Below are 14747 nucleotides of genomic sequence, written 5' to 3' on the forward strand. Positions count from 1 at the left end.
TCCAGCCTTTTATATACACCTCTCCCTCGATATAACGCTGTCCTTGGGAGCCAAAAAATCTTACCGCGTTATAGGTGAAACCGCGTTATATCGAACTTGCTTTGATCCACTGGAGTGCGCAGCCCTGCCCCCCCGGAGCACTGCTTTACCGCGTTATATCCGAATTCGTGTTATATCGGGTTGCATTATATTGGGGTAGAGGTGTACCTTCACACTGATTTCCTATGGTAATAATGGAAGTTAAGTAAGACAGCGCCACAGTTGTCCTCATTGCTGGCTACTGACCAAGGCAGTGTTGGTTCTGGACCTGCTACAAGTGTCCATTCAACAGCCTAGTCAGCTCTCGGCCTCCTCAGACATGATCCCACAGCACCACAGCCAGATACTCCATCCAGATCTAAATTCACTGCATCTGACAGTGTGGATGTTGAGTGGTTGAGTAGCATGGACAAGGACTTCTCCCTAAAAGATCCAAGAAATCCTGATACAGAGCAGGAAGGCATCTACCAAAAAGACGTATTTGTCTCTAAGTGGAAGAGGTTATTGATGTGGGCCACTTAACATATAGTCTAGTTTCAGTCCAGGCGTTGATACTGAAGATTGTTGACTATTTATGGCATTTAAAGGAGGCTGGTTTCTTGTTCAGTTCTATTAAGGTCCACCTCCCAACAGTTTTGGCATGCCATCCGCTTGTACAGTCATACTCAGTTTTTTCTCAGTAACAGTATCAAAGTTCCTCAAAGGGTTATTACATACTTACCCACTAGTCAGAGAACCTACTCCTACCTGGGACCTCAACACAGTCCTCGTTAGACTCATGGAGCCTGCTCCCTTTGATCCACTTTCAGAGAGCTGCTTTACAGTTACCTCACTCGGAAGAGTCTTCCTGTTGGCTATCACTTCAGCCAGAAAAGGTAGTAAGCGTACAGAACTTATGGCTAACCCTCCCTAAATGACCATTTCATGGGGATAAAGTGGTGCTAAGACCTCACCAAACTTCATCCCCAAAGTAGTCCTCAGAATTTTATCTAAACCTATCAATCTACCCATCTCCTTCCCGAAACTACAGTCTGCACTGGGCAAAAAGAAGTTGCACACATTTAGACGTGTCTAGGACTTTGTTTTGTTGCATTGACAGGACCCTTCACACCGTCTCCCCATGTTTCTGGCTCTAGCTGGGCATTCTAAAGGTCAGGCCATCTCTTCACAGAGCAATGGCTAACACAGTATCTCTCTCTGTTACCAGCTGGCTGGTGTATTTGGTGGGAGAGATTCTAAGTCTTACTCCACCAGAGCTCCAGCAGTACTATTCTTGTGCTTCAGGAATATGCCTATATCAGAAATCTGCAAAGCAGTGAAATGGAAAAACCAACTGACCGTTGTCAAACATTATGCTTTGGACTTGGCACTGGACATGGCTGCTAAGTACTGTTTGACTGATGCAGCTGAAAAAATACGATTACTTACCTTATAGTAACTGGTTCTTTTCTATTGTCAGTGTGAGTCCCATAACCTGCCTTCAATCCCTTCTTTTCAGAGTCCTCATCTAAACATGGGTTTCAAATTGCAAGAAAATGGAAGGTGGGTCACAGCTGCCCCTTCCTTGTGTCCGGGCATGGGAGCACAAAGAGGCATATGGTGCAAGCGCGCCCCAAAACAGACTACTACTTTAAAACAAAAATCACAAGAACCTCCAATCTCATGTGCATTAGGCACATATGCACCCACAGTGGGATCCACACTGATATCAACTTGAACTGTAGGATATCAGCCCTTACTGTAGGGTCAGTAACTGTTCTTTCTCACCACCACCGGAAGAATTTTACTGTGTAAAACTAACATTAATTTAAATGGTAACTCTCTTGCTGATTTAAATCTATATTAATTCTTAAGACACTGACATTTTCCAGACTGTTTGACAAACAGAGCATTTAATGTAGTGTATGTAATTTTTTGACAACATGACTGCCCTCATTAATTGTGGTCAAATAATGTGACTGAAAACTTAGGGCATTCTACAGTTTATATGTGGTGAGTTTGGGGCTGTTGGACAAAACAAATGCAGCTTTCTTGCAGACCTGTACTTGGTTAGTTCATTTGCTTGTCAGTCCCTTAAATGCCCTTTCAGCTCACATCTTATTATATTGTAGCATTTCTAGTGAGTGAGCTTTGAAAATAACCAGAAAGGTTTGATGCTGTTTGTTTGGTCACCGGCCTCTTTTCTGTTTTTGTTAATTTGTATTCAGTAGCCAGACAACCTAGTCAGAATGGGGGCCCCATTGTACTGGGCACTGTACACACAACTTCCCTGGATAGTTTTGTTTTTAATTTTTTTCTGAATAGTTAATCCGGGTAGAGGTTCACCATTGAAATTTGAGCCATTGAAAACCGTTCTCTCCTCTCTCTCCTTCCCTTTCCTTAAATATCAACTTTTTCTGTACTCTGACTACTGATCTCTTAAGTCCCTCTCAATCTGCTTCATTCTTAGATAGTATTGTTATGGGTTGGATTAAACCTTGTTGAAATTGGTGGGTGTAATAGCTGCCTTTCATTCATGATAAATATAAAGAAGCCATTAAACATCTTTATGTAACCACACAGCTGAAACAATAGGCGTACCACCCAAAACACAGGCATATATGAAAACTTGAGCAGAAGCTGAACTATGTGGCCCAGGGGGATGGATATAACAAATGCTGGGGCTAAGGCATTGATTGGTGGAGCTGTGTACGTCTGAATGCCTCAGAGAAACAGCAGAAAGACTAGAGGAGCAAGGAAGCACCAGAGACAGCCTGAACAGGCACTGGGAACATGGTTCTGAGAAATGCTGAGTGCTTTTGGGGCTGAGGTGCTTGGAGCTTGGAGCAAACAGTTTCCTATTTGATTCCTCCTGTGTTCAGAAAAAGAAATAGATATGATTGCATCAAGGATACCTGACTCCATCAAATTCTCCTCCAAACAGAAACAACCCACAAGGCCCTGAACTTTGTCTAATCTCTCTGGTCAAAATGGGGTTACGATAGTTTTCATCTTCAGATCTGAGAAACATTACTAAAGGAGATAGTGTTATCCTGATTTTATAGATGGGGAAACTAAAACTAGTACTGTTCTCTCCCTGTGTTCTTGATCTTTTATCTGATTTCACTGTAGACTAATGCAAGGAAAACTTGTGCTAGGAGTGGTACAAAGATAAATTCACATTTACATAACAGGTATTAAAATCTAATTCTAGAACATAAGAATGGTCATACTGGGTCAGACCAATGGTCCATCTAGCCCAGTATCTGACAGTGGCCGGTGCCAGATGCTTCAGAGGGAATGAACAAAACAGGGCAATTTTGCGTGCTCCATCCCCTGTCACCTGGTCCCAGCTTCTGGCAGTCAGAGCTTTAGGGACACCCAGAGCATGGGGTTGTGTCCCTGACCATGTTGACTTGCTTTTCGTATTCATAGAGTAGTAACTTATTCTAATAGTAATTCCATTGATTTGATTTCACTAGGTCTGCATGTAGAGTATAGCACTACTCATTATGAGTAAGTGGGCACAATTGTGTTTTAAGTGAGGATAAGTGTATCCTTTTTTAAAGAGCCCTGTGATGAAAATGAATTCTAACCCTGCAGAGCCTTTCAGGATGGTGAACATGGCAGCCATTTATTTCTTTAAATAAAAACCCATATATGGCTAAAGTTTAAATATATTCCTTTAAAAAAAAAAAAAAAATTAAATGCCTCTAACTGGTAGCTTTCTTGACAGCCATCTTGGAATCTTTAACGAAGAAATGCCCACAGCCACTTTCAAAACATTTCTTCTGTAAAATCATGATGACTGGCCAGGACCATTTCTGTAGCTAAAACCATGGGAACTCTGTATAAGTTAAAATAACGGTAAGGGTTGCATTTGTGTGCACATTATATTTTAATTAGGCTTGGAGCAAATCTTGTCTGTAGGTACTGCACGATTATCAGAAAGGGCATGATTTTGCATGTGTGCTATAAGCAGGTTACCCTGCGTGGTAAATCAGGTCAGGATGAAGTGTTGTCTTTTACTGTGCATTTCCTTCTTAACTGCCTAAGTTAAGTACAGCCCAGTCCATGAAGTAGCTGTAGCCTTAACATGTTTGACAATAATACTTGACTAATATTTTAATTACTCTTCATCTTTCTGGGGAATCTTTTTTTTGTAGGTAATGCAAGGCAGTCCTCCTATTAATGATCCAGCCATCATAATGTATTCATCTCCACTTGTACGTCCCACTTTACTTCCTGCATTTTCAAGCTCCAAAGATCAAAGTCCGGTGCATTCCACACTTAATGTGCAAACTGGAAATAAAACAGCATGTAAAAGTCCTAATCCTTGTTCTGCAAAGAATGGATCAGTAGAAATACCCTTTGAAACGTTAGGCGCATCATACTCTGATCAAGTTCGAGTAGCCCAGCCATCAGGGATTTCTGGAAGTACTGCTCAGAACATACAGCCGAACCAAAGACAGCTAAATGATCCAGCATCAGCTACGCAGTTGGGAGCTGTTGGGGTGCCAAACAAGAAGGCACTTTCAAAAGCACTTGATAATATCATTGAGCGTCTAACGGCTATATTTCCACACTATACAAGGTAATACTGTTTTAAAAGGTTTTTTTTCTTTTCTTTATTTCTAACGTACTGGGTTTCTTGGCAGGGAGTCTCCTCATATTTTAGCTGGGAGCAGGATGTGTTCTTGGGTGATTTTTCTCCCTATTTGGGGTTTATCTTCCCATTAATCTTGTAAAATGTTCAGCTGAAGGAGGATTCTCTGTGGGTACATGAGGCTAAATTTAATAGCATTTTGAGTCTAAAGGGGTTAGAAATGGGGCAGCATACTTGTTGAGGTGTGCAGGATAGAGCCCACTCTGAGTTGACATGATAGCTGCTAAGGTGTGCAATAGAGGATCTTCCTTTAGACTTCACATTTGATTATACCTAGCCACATGCTCCAGATTATGGAATTTATGCATGCTATTACCAATTAGCTGCTAGTTTGCAGCACCTCGAAGTCCTGACAAAGGTGACGTGTCCACCCCACCCCCAATCTTCTTTCTTCTCTTATTAAGTGAGGAAATTCTGTAACCAGGACCCTTACATTATTGATAGAAAGTTATGATTACACTGTCAGATACACATTCTTAACTTTGCTCCCTTTTGTGTGTTTATACATTGACAGTCTAAAGTGTTACATTATTTTTAAACACAATGCAATGCTACCCCAATTTTCTACATGTGCTATTGTGTACGTCAGAGTCATTAGTCATTTATATGCAAATACTCAACAACAGTTATACAACAGATTAAGTATATACCATAGAAGTAATAGTAAAAAGTCCTGTTTATAGTACTTATAGACCACCTAAACATGCAGCCATTAGCTTTAGGTTATTTGCTTTGACCCCTAATTTGCACCTGCAGTTAGCTGTGCTTCTGCTTCAAAAGAGAAAATTATTCAGTACCTACCATAGATATCTTATACACTAATTCTAGTCTTCTCTCAAAGGTACAGTGATCTATTACAGCAAACATGTTGGTGCAAGTATAAAAGTCTGAATAAATATTGCAAGGTGGAGGTTTATCTAAGGTGGCAGGAAATTTCATATTATATTGTAATTGAGGAATAGAATGTAATCCATGTAATTCAGTTCTGTGATAGTGTATGTACATGGGGGCAAAGTAGAGAAGTTGTTAGTGCAACCTTGGTATTCTTGCATTTTGAGTTCTTAACCATGCAACTGATAAGGCTCTCTTTAGTTTTTGTTTAGACTAAGCATAGAATATTAAATGTTTTTAATAGAATAATAAAATATGTTGAATAAGCGTCAATCCCTTTACATACCATTAGGAATGTGACAAGGACAGTGGTACTTTATAAAAGGCCCTTGAGTTTTCTCTCAAACACCTTCTTTGACGTGCAGTAGAAAGTTACTAGAGCTCCTTCCAAAGTGTTGGATGTATACTAATTTTTAAATATGTACATACAAGACGCATGCTAAAACAAACACTGAAGATGAGGCAGAGCCACTCATTCAGGTTAGAAGTGTATTTTATTTTATCTCTTGAAAAAATGAGCAACTTCTACATAAAACATAGGAACAAAGTAATTCTAAAAGTAAGATTTTTGTCCTAGAAAAAACCCCATATAGGCTATTTCACCTGACTGTTTTGAAATCTCAAAATTGGCTAGGTAAATAACAGTTTAGTGCATACAGTTTTTATGGATTTATAACTTCTAGTGCCAACTCAGGTAGTATGATTTTAAAAAAAAAAAAATCACCTGTGAAGTTCTGCTATAAATTTCTGAAATATTTAGCTTGGTATTTCTGCAGCCCAAGTTCTAAGGCCTAGTCCCCTCCTGTCTGCAGTTTCCCAGAGCAGTTCATCTCTGTAACACAGTCCCAGCTGATTACATCCCCTACTGTAACTTGCCACCAAGTCTTCACTACCATAGTAGCAGTTCACTTTGCTTCCAATCATTTCTTTGCCAGCCTTGTTTTTAATTTTTTGGCTAGAAGTGAGCAACCTTTCTTCTCCCTTCCCTATTCTCTTCCCCTGGATCAGATAAAGAGCATCATGATGGTGTCAGCCTCCTTGATCCAGCATAGCAGGTCTGTCCCATAAACACTGGTTAAGTCTAAGCAGTGTTCCGTATGTGAGGCAGCATTTACAGGATCTTCAGAGGGCAAATTAGTGCTGTGTCTATTCTCTGCCAGGACATGGGGCTCAGAGTCAGGGCAGGGGAGACCTGACATACCTGTCTGAGGAACCATGACTCCAATGTAGAAAACCCCTCCCACGAGACAAGTTATTGTGGGGGGGGAGGGGTGGATATCCAAAGATGAGGACACCAGCCAGCCAGCTCGGGGTTAAGTCCTGGGGCAGACCCTGATCAGAATGAAAAAACAATGGGCACCAGATCCCCCACCCCCGATACAGAAGTGGATCCTAAACTCCCTAGGAAAAGAAGCAGGATTCCTACATAGCTCTCCTTCCCACACAAAGCTACGGACACTAGCAGTGAGACCCCATTCCCAGTAAAGGGGAAGGTACAGGGAGATATTTCCATGGGACTCAAGAAACCCCACCCAAGCCATAGCCTGGTGACAACTCCTGCTGAGCAGATAAGAAGGGCCAAAAATCCAAAAAAAATTATAAAGGTAAAGAAAAAAATTGAAAGAAATCTAAGAGTATTTCTCCTCTGATTCAGGCTCTGCCGCCTCTAATGAGGAAGGACAGTTCTCATATTCAGGCTCTGCGCAGGGCATGGAAAACATGCAGCAAAGGTTTTTCACCCTCTGATAAATTTGAGACCATATGCAGAAAGGTTGCATCTGCTCTCCAGATCAACCAGAACTGGCACACGAGGACCAGCCTAAGGGCAAATACCTGCCTTCCAAATCCTCGCTTCTGACAGCATTCTCACTGCACCCTTTTGAGGATGTGAACAGGGATGAATGGGAAATACCTGACAAGGCTAAGCACATAAGCAGGTGTGCACTTAGATAAAAGTTGCAAACACCAAAAAGCACCATTACAGAAATGCCAAAGGATGATACTGCAGTGGCATCTCTAGCAAAAGAAATAATAATCCTGGGTGAAGAGGATTTCTCTCCCAGTGATACAAAAAGGTGAAAGCCACCATAAAAGGAACAGGCCACTATATGCTTCACAAGAGACAGTCAGGATGGCCATGAAACCATGACAACAAAAGGACCATCCTGACTTCTAACCCCAGCAACAGACTTTATGGCAGAAGCCTCAGTGGATGCCGTGAGATTCTCAGCTAGTGCCATGGAATCACATCTAACTGTGCCCTGGACTACAGATGCTTACTCCAAACAAATTCTTTGCTCACCCAAATACACAGGTTGTCTCCTGTCTGGAGAAAAATTGGATTAAGTTGTGGCAGACAGCACTTCCATACCAAACTAGTAGTGTGTTGAGAAGGAACTACAAGCCCAGTAATATGCAGAAATACTCCTTGAATTTTCCGTTTCTCAGGAGAATGGTCTCTATTGACCACAGACAAGTGGGTGAGAAATAGTGAGTTGTGGCTACTCTCTGAGGGCCTCACCCATCCCTTCTTCATCCACTCCTCCATCTCAAGCAACCCCATCAAACCTGAATTAACATTGCAACTATTTCCTTGAGTCAGCCCATTGTGGTTAAAACATCTAGATGCTGGTGTTTAATTATTTCAGATTGGTGTTATATGATAAGAGCAGTGAAAACTAGACACTGACAGAATGGTATCTAGAAGTGTGTCTACTAAATGCATTTAAAAATGTCAACCTCTCTCTCTCTTCTTCCCCCCCCCCCCTTTTTTTTTTTTTTTTTAAGAGGGCCACTACTATGAATCTAAAGCAGGGATCGGCAACCTTTGGCATGTGGCCCGCCAGGGTACGCCCCTTGGTGGGCCAGGCCGGCTTGTTTACCTGCCGCGTTCGCAGGTTCGGCTGATCGCAGCTCCCATTGGCCACTGTTCGCCGCTCCAGGCCAATGGGGGCAGCGGCGCAGGCCGAGGGATGTGCTGGCCCCCATTGGCCTGGAGCGGCGAACCGCAGCCAATGGGAGCTGCAATCGGCTGAACCTGCGGATGCAGCAGGTAAACAAGCCGGCCCGGCCCACGAAGGGGCTTACCCTGGTGGGCTGCGTGCCAAAGGTTGCCGATCCCTGATCTAAAGCCTTTAAGCAAAGGCTTTTTTTTTTTTTTTTTTTTTTTACTGTAACTGTGCTGACTGAATCACAATGCAAACTGTTGTAAAACTCTGTTCTTTACTTTTTTCCCCCTTGCAGTTTTGATCTTACTAACTTCATAAAAGAAGTACAAATTAAAAATGGAAACAAACTTTCAGGATTGAGCTCAGATGAAATCCTTACCCGAGTGACAGAACTCATTCTGGACCATCAAAATAAGAAAAAGGTACATGGCAGATGTCAGACTTTTTGCACCGTAATTGATTAAAATGGTGAAACAAAGCTGAAGAGGATACTGAATGTTCTTTAGCAAATGCATGGCATAATGCTTGATGATGATAAAAATTTCCTTTGCAATACCTCTGTAGGCTCCGACCTCAGCAAAGAGAACCGAAAAGCCAGCATCCTGCGCTGTAACTCAGACTCTGAAAGTAGCCAAGTCTGCTGTGGGAAATGTGTCTAGCCTATCCAAGGCAAGGCCGTCCTATAAAACTGTTGCAAACAAAACAACTCAGCCATCACAGCCAACCCACCAGCCGTGGAGACTTGTTGGAGGACCATCACAATCAAAATGGATAAAATCAAATGATTCTACTGTAAGTTTTCTTTACTCTTCCACTAATTTAAATATATATATGTATTCAATCGATATATCAAAGCACAAGGGGCAATTTTATGATGCACTACTCCATGGTTTTTAATTAAGTCAAGGTATTATATCTTACAAAAAATTCAACTAGGAAATCAAAACTATATTTTAAAAAAGAAAATCTGTATTATTTGCTTCACTAATGTTCTTAGAAGATACTTTATAAAATATCTTCATTAGTCAGATGAGATCTCTGTGCATTGCAGTAATTAATGAGACAGCCTGTAAATACTTGGCAGTAAATGCAGCACAGCTTTGTCACACACACACACACACACACACACACACACACACACACACACACACACACACACACACACACACACACACACACAAAATGAGGGATGCCTTTTTTTCTAATGCCTGTCGCCTTAGGCATTGTAAGCCAATTCTTTGAGTGTTCCCTGGTCTTCAGAGCAGAGAACTGGAAAATCTCTCCCTGTGTTCTGCTCCTGGCTGTGCCACTAACTTGCTGCAGAACTTCAGACAAGTCACTCACACTCTTCCTGCATCAATATACTTATCTGTAAAATGGTGATGGGTACCCTACTTGATATCTTCCCTACAAAGTGCTTTGGAATACTTATTATTCACTTTCCTAGCCTCTATTTTTAGAAGCATAATGTATGTAACAGCACTATCAGGTGTGATCATGTATGAGGCTTTATTTTAAAGGTGATTTGAGAAGGCAGAACAAGATTTATCTGAGGTGTTTGCAGGATGCAATTACCATAATATGCAAATAAAAATGGGAGATGGGATTCCCAGACTTTCAATCACTAAACTTTGCCTTTCATAAAAATTTCATTGCTCTGTCTTCAAAAGCATTCCATAATGGTTTCTCAGCTTCAGTAGCATCACTTGCGTTAACAACTTACTTTGAAATACTGTTGTTCTGTTCTGTTGTGCTTTTAAAAAAAGATAGGAGGAATGGGTTTGTTTACAATAGGTTGTAAGCTCTTCAGGGCAGGATCTATGCCTGTTTTATGTTTGGAAGGCACTCAATCCACTGTGTTACAACTAGCTGACTATACTTGATTGATTTTTTTTAAAGTAGTTGCTAACTTTACATAAAATATATATATTTAAATTATTTTATCTCTAGACATCTGATGATGACCCCTGCATAATATGCCATGAAGAGCTAAGCCAGGAAGATATGTGTGTGCTAGAATGTGGACACAGTTTTCACAGACGGGTAAGGGTTAATAATTTTTTTTATATTCTCATACTATTTACATGTGAGTCTTTTGAACCTACCTATCTGGTGTAAAAATATTTTTTGAGTTAGACAGATTTCCCACCTTTTCAAAAAAGCCCCCAGTTGTATAGTATTTAGCATTGATATTAAAGTAGCAATTCATATATTGGTTTTTATTGTATCCCTTGTAATAACTCATCGTATGTTTGAGAATATTCCTCTTTTGTATTTTCAGTTGGCAAAATTTTCTTGTATTTTAGAGAGCTAGACACTAAAATGGTTTTGTTAAACTACCATTTAAGCTTAAAAATAAAGCTGACTACAACCCTTCTATTCAAAGTGTCATAAAGTTACTAATTAATTACATCTTTCTGCATCACTTCAAAAAACTAAAGTGCTATAGAAATGCTAAGGTCATTAGTTAGGCTACGATTTTGTCATGGACATTTTTAGTAAAAGTCACGGACAGGTCACGGGCAATTAACAAAAATTCACAGAAGCTGTGACCTGTCCCTGACTTTTATTAAAAATGTCCATGACAAAAAGGGGGAGAGAGGGAGGATCCAGCACCCTGCCCAGCTGTGGCTGGGATCTGCGGCCCGAGCCCCCTGCCTGCAGCAGCTGGGGAGCTGCCAGGGGATCCCCTGTGGGGACTGGAGTTTCTGGGGGATTCCCCATGCTGTGGGGGCCCCCGCCACTCCAGGGAAGGTGGGGTAGCCTGCAGCTCCCAGCTGCTGTGGGCTGAAGTCACAGAGGTCTGTGGAAGTCATGGATTCCTCTGCGACCTCCACGACCAAATTGTAGCCTTACTCATTAGCAATCAAACTCCAGACCTGTAATAGGAACACAGGCTTCATTGCCAGTATTTTATTAAAAGGGTAGGCAACCATGAAAATAGCTACATCTATAGTAAGTTCTTACAGTAAGGAAGAATCAAAATTGTATACTAAAGTACATTATCTACTGGTATGTAGGACTTTATTAAAGTTGATGATTGAAAAGCTGTCCATGTGCACTTCATTATTTATTTATTTTTTATGGGTTTCCAAACCTTAAAAATAAGTGTAATAAAAATAATTGTATAATTGGTGTACACCAGAAATTGGTTTTAAAAAAACCCATAGTCTGTGTAGCATCATGGAACCAGAGGCTGTATTTTTTCCAACACCAAATCTTAACTTATGATTGAATGCTTTGGACAACTATCTATTTTTAAATGTATTTTTGTTAGTATTTATCACTAAGTTGAAAACTCTTAGTATAGCTGAAATTAACTAAAGGTTTCTGACTTTTCTCTTGCCATCTTTTACAGTGTATTGGAACCTGGCTTAAAACACAAAGTACGTGCCCAACATGTCGAGTTCATGCTCTATTACCTGAAGATTTCCCTAAGCTTCCTGGACGAAACCGACATGCTTAAATTTTGCCTTATTAATATTCAGATTAGCAAGAAGATGCAATTCATATTAGTAGCTGCAAATAAATAATCTTGGTAACAAATGTGTATGTGTAATGTGCTGCCTAGAAACATAAGCGAAATCCTGGCTCTGTTGAAGTCAATGAAGCCAGAATTTCACTGAGTGTTCTAGGTCATGAGAAATAAATATTATCATTTTTATTCCAATTAAAATTTAGAAGAAAAAAAATCAAACCAGTTAATTTTTAATACTGAAAATGCTGGCTTTTTTCCTGATTACTGGCCAAATGGATGTGTATATTAACACACCATAGGCTATCTTGAAGAGGATTTTATGTATTATCCAGTTCGTATATTTAAACTGAACAAAATGTATATCCCAAATGTATCGGGGTAAAACATGGGGTATTTTTTTATTTTAAAGGGATACCTAAGCCACGTAGGCCACCAAATAGACCTTCCTCTAGGGAAGGCCTATGTGCTTCATCCCTGGAAGATGAAGAGTGATCTCTCTTGAGAATTCAAGCAAAAGGTTAGATAATTACATAAACAGCTACTAAGGAACATAATTTTGGGGACCTAAATACTGTCCTTTTTTTTGAAAGTTCTCTACCTTTAAAAGGTCCGATCAGATACTATTTGACTCCAAATTTAGCATTTGTAAAAATTTGTCAATTAAAAAAAAAGACTTCAGCTGATGTTTACATGAAAAAGAAATCAAAATTCCAATTAGCTCATTTAATTAACATTCTCCTGCAAAGTTGGACCACAAACATTACCGTGTTGCTTCAGTGTAAAAAATAAATACTAACTTTTTCTCAGCTTGGTCAGTCAAAATAAATTAAACTGCTTAAATAATGAAAAGTAGGATCTTTTAAAACTTCAGTTTTAATTAGCTGTGCTGTTTGTAAGTTTTTTTTAAATGATTTTTTTTTAAATAAGATTAAAATCTATACATTTCCTAATCACAAAGTAGTGATTGTAGTTAAAGGCTTCAAATCACAACTTGTTCAGAATCCATATCATAACTGTTGGGTTTTTCCCCTACAGATAATGTTTCCATACTAATACTGTTTTTGTATAAACCACAACTTTAAGTATTTTGAATTAGACTAGATTATTTTATATTTTGAATAACCACTATTATGTGTTAACATTTTCTGATTGTAGACCTCCAAGCGAATGATTTATTCACTTTTATCATGTTTATTTTTACTCTAACTCACTACATGGTTTAAACCTTCTACTGCTACATGCAGTTTCTGATTTTTTTTTAAAGTGATGTAAGAACTTGCATTTTCCTCTAACTGTAAATGTTATTTTTTGAAGATGAATCAAGTATCATCATTAGTATTTAAATTGAAATTGTATTCTGTGCATGGACACTGGCTTATCTCTTGTTCTCAGATATGGGTAAATGCATCTGGAAAATTAGATTTGTTACATTACTTTTTATTGAACCAGTCTAAAATGTTTATCTGAACTAAGCTTAGTGTTGGTCTTTTTGAATTGTCCCCTCAGTCACAACAGCGTGCTTGCAATTGGGGCATTTTTTAAAACATCTGCTCAGAACTGCCTCTACTGGCCTAATATTTTGCATTAGTCTTGTAGCATTTTCTTCAAGTTTTGAAGATCAATACTGGTTAAGAGTTAAGATCTGTTAATTGCTGAGTTACTTGTCATAGCAACCTGAAGACCAAAACTAGGTTACGTACCACTAAACATTTCAGACTCTGAAAATGTCAAGAGTATTAAAGTTGACTGGTTACATGAAATAAAGTGTCTAATGTAACATAATCCTCCCACACACAGCCTATTTATACTTCTTTTGAAGTTTTTTGTTAAATCTACCTAGTAATCAATTTAGTATGTTTAATGTTAATTTGAGGCTTGTGATCAAGTAAAATTATTTCTACATCTAAAATGTGTGGTTTCTTTGTATAAGTTCATAATTACATATGTAAAACACACTCACTAAGTTCTTACTTCCACTGATTAGGAACTGACATCTTACCTAAACATAACTTAAGATTTCCTTTCTTAGGCGTAACCTCTCTCCCAATCCATGACTTTGCCACAAAATGAGTTTGATACCCCCTGTTGTACACAAATATTCATAGGTGATACTGATGTGGAAGTATGGGGATACAGAGGTAAGCTAAGGTCCTGAGAAATCAGAATATCGTTGGGAAATATCACAGCTAGAGTTCTATCTCGACTTTTTCTTTGGCTGAGATCTAGTATTACTCTGGATGTCCTGATGTGCCCGTGCCCCCATCCCCAAACAACATGAAAGCATAAAGGGTGGAGCAGGGCCAACCACCTCTTAATTTCTTCTTACCACCCTGGCATTGAGACAGAACTTGGGCTCTACCCGCCTTCTGCCCCACATTTACACCTCATTAGAGTAGTTACTTAGTTGTAGTTAGCTGCTTGTTTTTATATTGCCAGTGGGCAAAATTAAACAAAATAATTTTTTGTTAATTTTATTATATTAAGTACAGTTCTCCATACAGGAGCCTTAGACTTCATGGCAGAATTTAAATCTCTGATGTCTTAAATCTTGTCCCAACTGTGGTGTTTCTATGCCTCTTAATGACTGGCACTCTAGGTTCCTTTTTCGTTTTGGAGAAGAGTATATCCTGGATCATTGTTCTGTCTGACACTGCTTCTTGAAGTGGTCTCAGAAGGCAAGGCATGCCGACTTAAAGCTTTCTATTGGAGCGCCCAACGACGCTCGCCTCAGACTCTGAAAAGAGAG

At 39.6% G+C, this 14747-nt stretch overlaps 1 protein-coding gene across 1 annotated transcript in view; it reads left to right on the top strand.

The window, feature by feature from the left end:
• TTC3 (tetratricopeptide repeat domain 3) overlaps window positions 1–13900 on the top strand; it is a 166588-nt gene extending 152688 nt beyond the window's left edge. Inside the window, exons 42-46 of the mRNA XM_065414830.1 lie at window positions 4185–4612; window positions 8819–8945; window positions 9088–9315; window positions 10474–10566; window positions 11882–13900. Of these exons, the coding sequence (XP_065270902.1) occupies window positions 4185–4612; window positions 8819–8945; window positions 9088–9315; window positions 10474–10566; window positions 11882–11989 (984 nt within the window). The 3' untranslated portion in view covers window positions 11990–13900. The remainder of the gene's footprint in view (window positions 1–4184; window positions 4613–8818; window positions 8946–9087; window positions 9316–10473; window positions 10567–11881) is intronic.
• Window positions 13901–14747: the final 847 nt, after the last annotated feature.

Source organism: Emys orbicularis, chromosome 1 (genome assembly GCF_028017835.1).
Source record: "Emys orbicularis isolate rEmyOrb1 chromosome 1, rEmyOrb1.hap1, whole genome shotgun sequence".
Taxonomy (NCBI): domain Eukaryota; kingdom Metazoa; phylum Chordata; order Testudines; family Emydidae; genus Emys; species Emys orbicularis.